Source organism: Octodon degus, unplaced genomic scaffold (assembly GCF_000260255.1).
Source record: "Octodon degus isolate 3935 unplaced genomic scaffold, OctDeg1.0 scaffold00027, whole genome shotgun sequence".
NCBI classification, from domain to species: Eukaryota; Metazoa; Chordata; class Mammalia; order Rodentia; family Octodontidae; genus Octodon; species Octodon degus.
The window spans coordinates 14254958-14258805 of NW_004524603.1; the positions used below are offsets into that span (position 1 = coordinate 14254958).

Genomic DNA, 3848 nt, shown 5'->3' on the forward strand with positions numbered 1-3848 from the left:
TGTAACACACCATATCAACAGAGAAAGAAGCAAAAATCACATGATCATCTCAGTGCAGTAAAAGATTTTGATAAAGTTAAACACTCAATCATGTAACCCACTACTATTATGGACTATTGGACTATATTGGGTTATTTTGCTGAATTTTGTTTCTCATTAAAATTAATTTTAAAAGAAGAAAAAATATGAAATTTCATTAAACAAAGTAATACGAACTCAACAATTGTTACTGTTAAATCTTAAAAATTTTGATCTTGAACAATTTTGGATCTTAGCACATAGCACACCAACAGTATCAAATGTGAAAAATTAGTTATTTCATAATAATAGCTTTTAATATGTTTATTAAAATATGTGTTTTTCATAATAATATTTTAATGTGTTTAAAAATATTCATAAGCTTAAGCACCCCACAGGCCAATGCTAGTGTGAAGTCTTGCAGGTATGACAGTGAAATATTTAAGGTTTATTGGAAGGAGCACAAAATTTGAAATCCAAAACACAGACGGTTCTCTTTACTTCATTTTCCACTTTATGCTTTGAAAATATTATTATTAACTGTATAGAAGTGCTAGTAAAACCACCGAGATAATGGACTACATACAAAAGCTCTTTATGAAATACAAAGCCCAATACAAGTTTAGGCAGTGTTAGGTGCTGTTATGACCATTATTATGATTGGTCACAAAGTACATATGTACAAAATAGTAATGACACAATGGAAATTCATCCTATTACAAAAATATATCCAAGAAGAATGATTTTTATTTTAAAAAAGTGGCTATTACCATTCCCAGAACACAAACAATGATACTTGACCTTCTATAACTCACAGTGACACAACAGAGCCAGAGCCCTGGATGATGTCCACATGTGTCTGTCATGTACATCAATTCATACTTCAGGCAAGAACACAATGTGTGACTGAGAGTAGACTCCTGAAAATAGATTATTCACACTGTTGATGAGAAGTGGGAAAATGTCCTGTAGATTCCAGATACCCTAGAGTGGGACCAAAGGGAGTGTGTTCAAGGCTAAGAAAATGCATAGAATAAGGGAAAGAATTCAAAGGAAAGAAAGGCAAGGTTGTCATATTGCATGAGTAACCTGAAGTCAAGGAAAAAGCTCCAGACAAGAAGTCAGAAAGTAGTATTGGCTCTAGCACAGCCACAAGATCTCTGCAATCCTGGGCAAGCCACTGCCCATTTCTGGGCCTTAGTTTCTTTACGATATAAAAACGAGTTGTAAGTTAGCACAGCTAATCAATCATTTTAAAAATATTCATTGTTTTGATGTCTACTATGAGTGAGGTAATGTTTAGTCATCCAGGATATAGCAAAGAGCAAAAGCAGTCTCTGTTACCAGGAATTCGACATCCCAGATGATCTCCCTCCAGTCTCAAAGCCTGGCACATAAAACTCTGCCTTCAGCTATGGAGAGACCAGAGTGGACAGTCAGCGTAGCTAAACAACCAAGGAGCAGAAGGATGAACTCTTAAGAAGTGTGGCTGTTTTTGTTTTTTTTTTTTGTTTTGTTTTGTTTTTTCAGTTCTGGGGATTAAACCCAGGATTACACCTTCAGCCCCTTTATTGTTTTTATTTTGAGAAGGATCTTGTTCTTGCTGGACTAGAACTTATAATCCTCCTGTCTCAGGTTTGCAGAGGGCTGGGATTACAGGCAAGTACCACCACACTCAGCCGCAGCGTTCTTTCTGAGAGCAGAGGCAAGGGCCTCTCCATTTTGCCTCAGTCCAAGTCCTGGGCATTGGAGCTCAATGTCAAGAGTGGCAGCAAAATGACTTTTATCCTGAAGTAAATCTAGGACTCAAAGATACTTCAAGAATATAAAGATGCTTCACTCTTCATTTATATAAGTAGGTCCACTACCGTGAAGTGACAAATCTATTTGACAGATTTTTTTAAAAAGCTTATATAAAATTACTGTTACAGATGAAATCTCATAAAAATTAATTATTATTATATTGTTCCTTTTTTCTATAATAGGAAAGCACAACATATATCTTCAAAAAATATAAGCCCCTGCCTTTATTTCTGTAACATATTAAAATTTACTTTGTATTGCATAAAGAAAATTTTAGTTTTATTCTGTATTTCTTGTTGCCCATTCACTGAATAGGTGTCAAGAAAAAAATATTAAGTGAAATAAATTACACACATGGGTATAATTATCACATTGCTTCCCTGGTATGAGAAACTTAAAGAGTAAATAAGGATCAAAATGTATAATAGATATTTTGAAATAAGAAGAAACAGTTCAAAAGGAAAGATAATGTAGGGAGGGAAAAGGGAGAAAGGAAGAAAGGGAAAAGAAAAAATAATAAAAGGAGGATAAAATGGAAACAAAGTTTCATAAATAAGGAAGGGAAGAGAGGTTGAAGAGAGGAGAAGGGATTGAGAAAAAAAAAGAATCAAGATCTATCATGTACAGGTACAAACTCCTTATGATGAATATAGTCATTATGTATATCAAAATTGTACCAAAAGTCTTAAAAGACATGAAAGTCAATTCCCTGACAGAGAGCTGCCAGAAGACTATCTCTAAGGAGCATCTTGGCCACATCTCTCCCTTCAGATCATAGCCCTCAGGATCTCCAAGCACACACTGTCTTCCACAGGATTCTCTGACAAGTCTGCTTCACCATAGGAATCCCCATAATCAGTATAACAGAATGAAGAGATGGGTAGGCAGCCATGAATGTTTCACAGATGAGGACCCTGGTGAGATCAGCAGGAGAATATTGGGACATGAGGGAGAAGTGGGTGGCTACAATATAAACCAAGTACAGTACAAGGGAGCTGCCCAAGGACCTCAGGGCAGTAATGTGAGCCTGTGCTCGGGCATCTCTCCTACCAGCTTTATGGACATTCATCTTCCTGTGGTGCCTGTACAAAGAGACAATCAGCGCCCCGGAGGAAGCAAGAAACATCATGAAAGGAAACCAACTTCCTGCTACAAGCTGAAATACTAAACGAGTGTGCCAGCTTGAAAAGAGGTGTGGAATGTTGTCGTTTCCATGGGTAAAACTGTAGGGCTTTAAGCCACTGTTGACTGTAAGTATCAAATTGATGAGAAAATGTCCCAGAAGACACCAGAAACTAAAGCTATAGGCCCTCTGCTTCAGCCACAAGTAGGCAGGGTGAGCGAAGGTCGTGATCTTCTTACAGTAAAGGACACTAAGGAAAGTAGCAAACCACAGGCTAGACTGGCTTACCAATACCCAAAAAATATTGAGATAGCGAAGCCAATGGTTGTTCTGGAAAAATGGAAGCAGGATTATGTCCAGCATCATGATCCACTGCAAAAGAAACCGGCAGCCCGCAGCCCCAAGACAATGAGGTTATATGAGAATCCCTTGACTTTTTTGATCCATTCTCTGAAACTCCATACCATAAGGGCCCCATTTCCAACCAGGCCAATGAGAAATTCAGCTACTGCGACTGGCACCAGCAGTCCTAGAGCAACAAGGAACATAGCTGGGAAACAAAGGCACTCACTTTTGTCTCAGGCAATGTCCTGATTCTGTGCTGTTGAATATGTATGGCTCCTGGCTTAGGTCAAACCCCTGATATGAAACCACAGTCAGGATCATTTCCATGCCACAGCATATGGATTTGGGCTTCTCCTTCTGTAACGTATCCTCAAGCAAAAAATGAAAAGCTATGACCAGAAATAGAAAAGTTAGGTGTTATGATGATCTCTTCTGTATTTGTATCTATATAAATGAACCCTAAGACTAGTTCAGAAATTGGAAAGCGTATCAAAGATACTGAGTCTCCATTTCAAAGGTAATGGACTAAAGTCTAGACACATGCAGATAATATAATAAG

At 37.6% G+C, this 3848-nt stretch overlaps 1 protein-coding gene across 1 annotated transcript; it reads right to left on the reverse strand.

Moving 5' to 3' along the window:
• Nucleotides 1-2602: 2602 nt before the first annotated feature.
• Tas2r5 (taste 2 receptor member 5) lies at nt 2603-3492 on the reverse strand. The gene is given in 2 exon segments (XM_012514213.1): nt 2603-3342; nt 3345-3492. Coding segments are annotated over 2 exon segments (888 nt in total).
• Between the last annotated feature and the right edge of the window lie 356 nt (nt 3493-3848).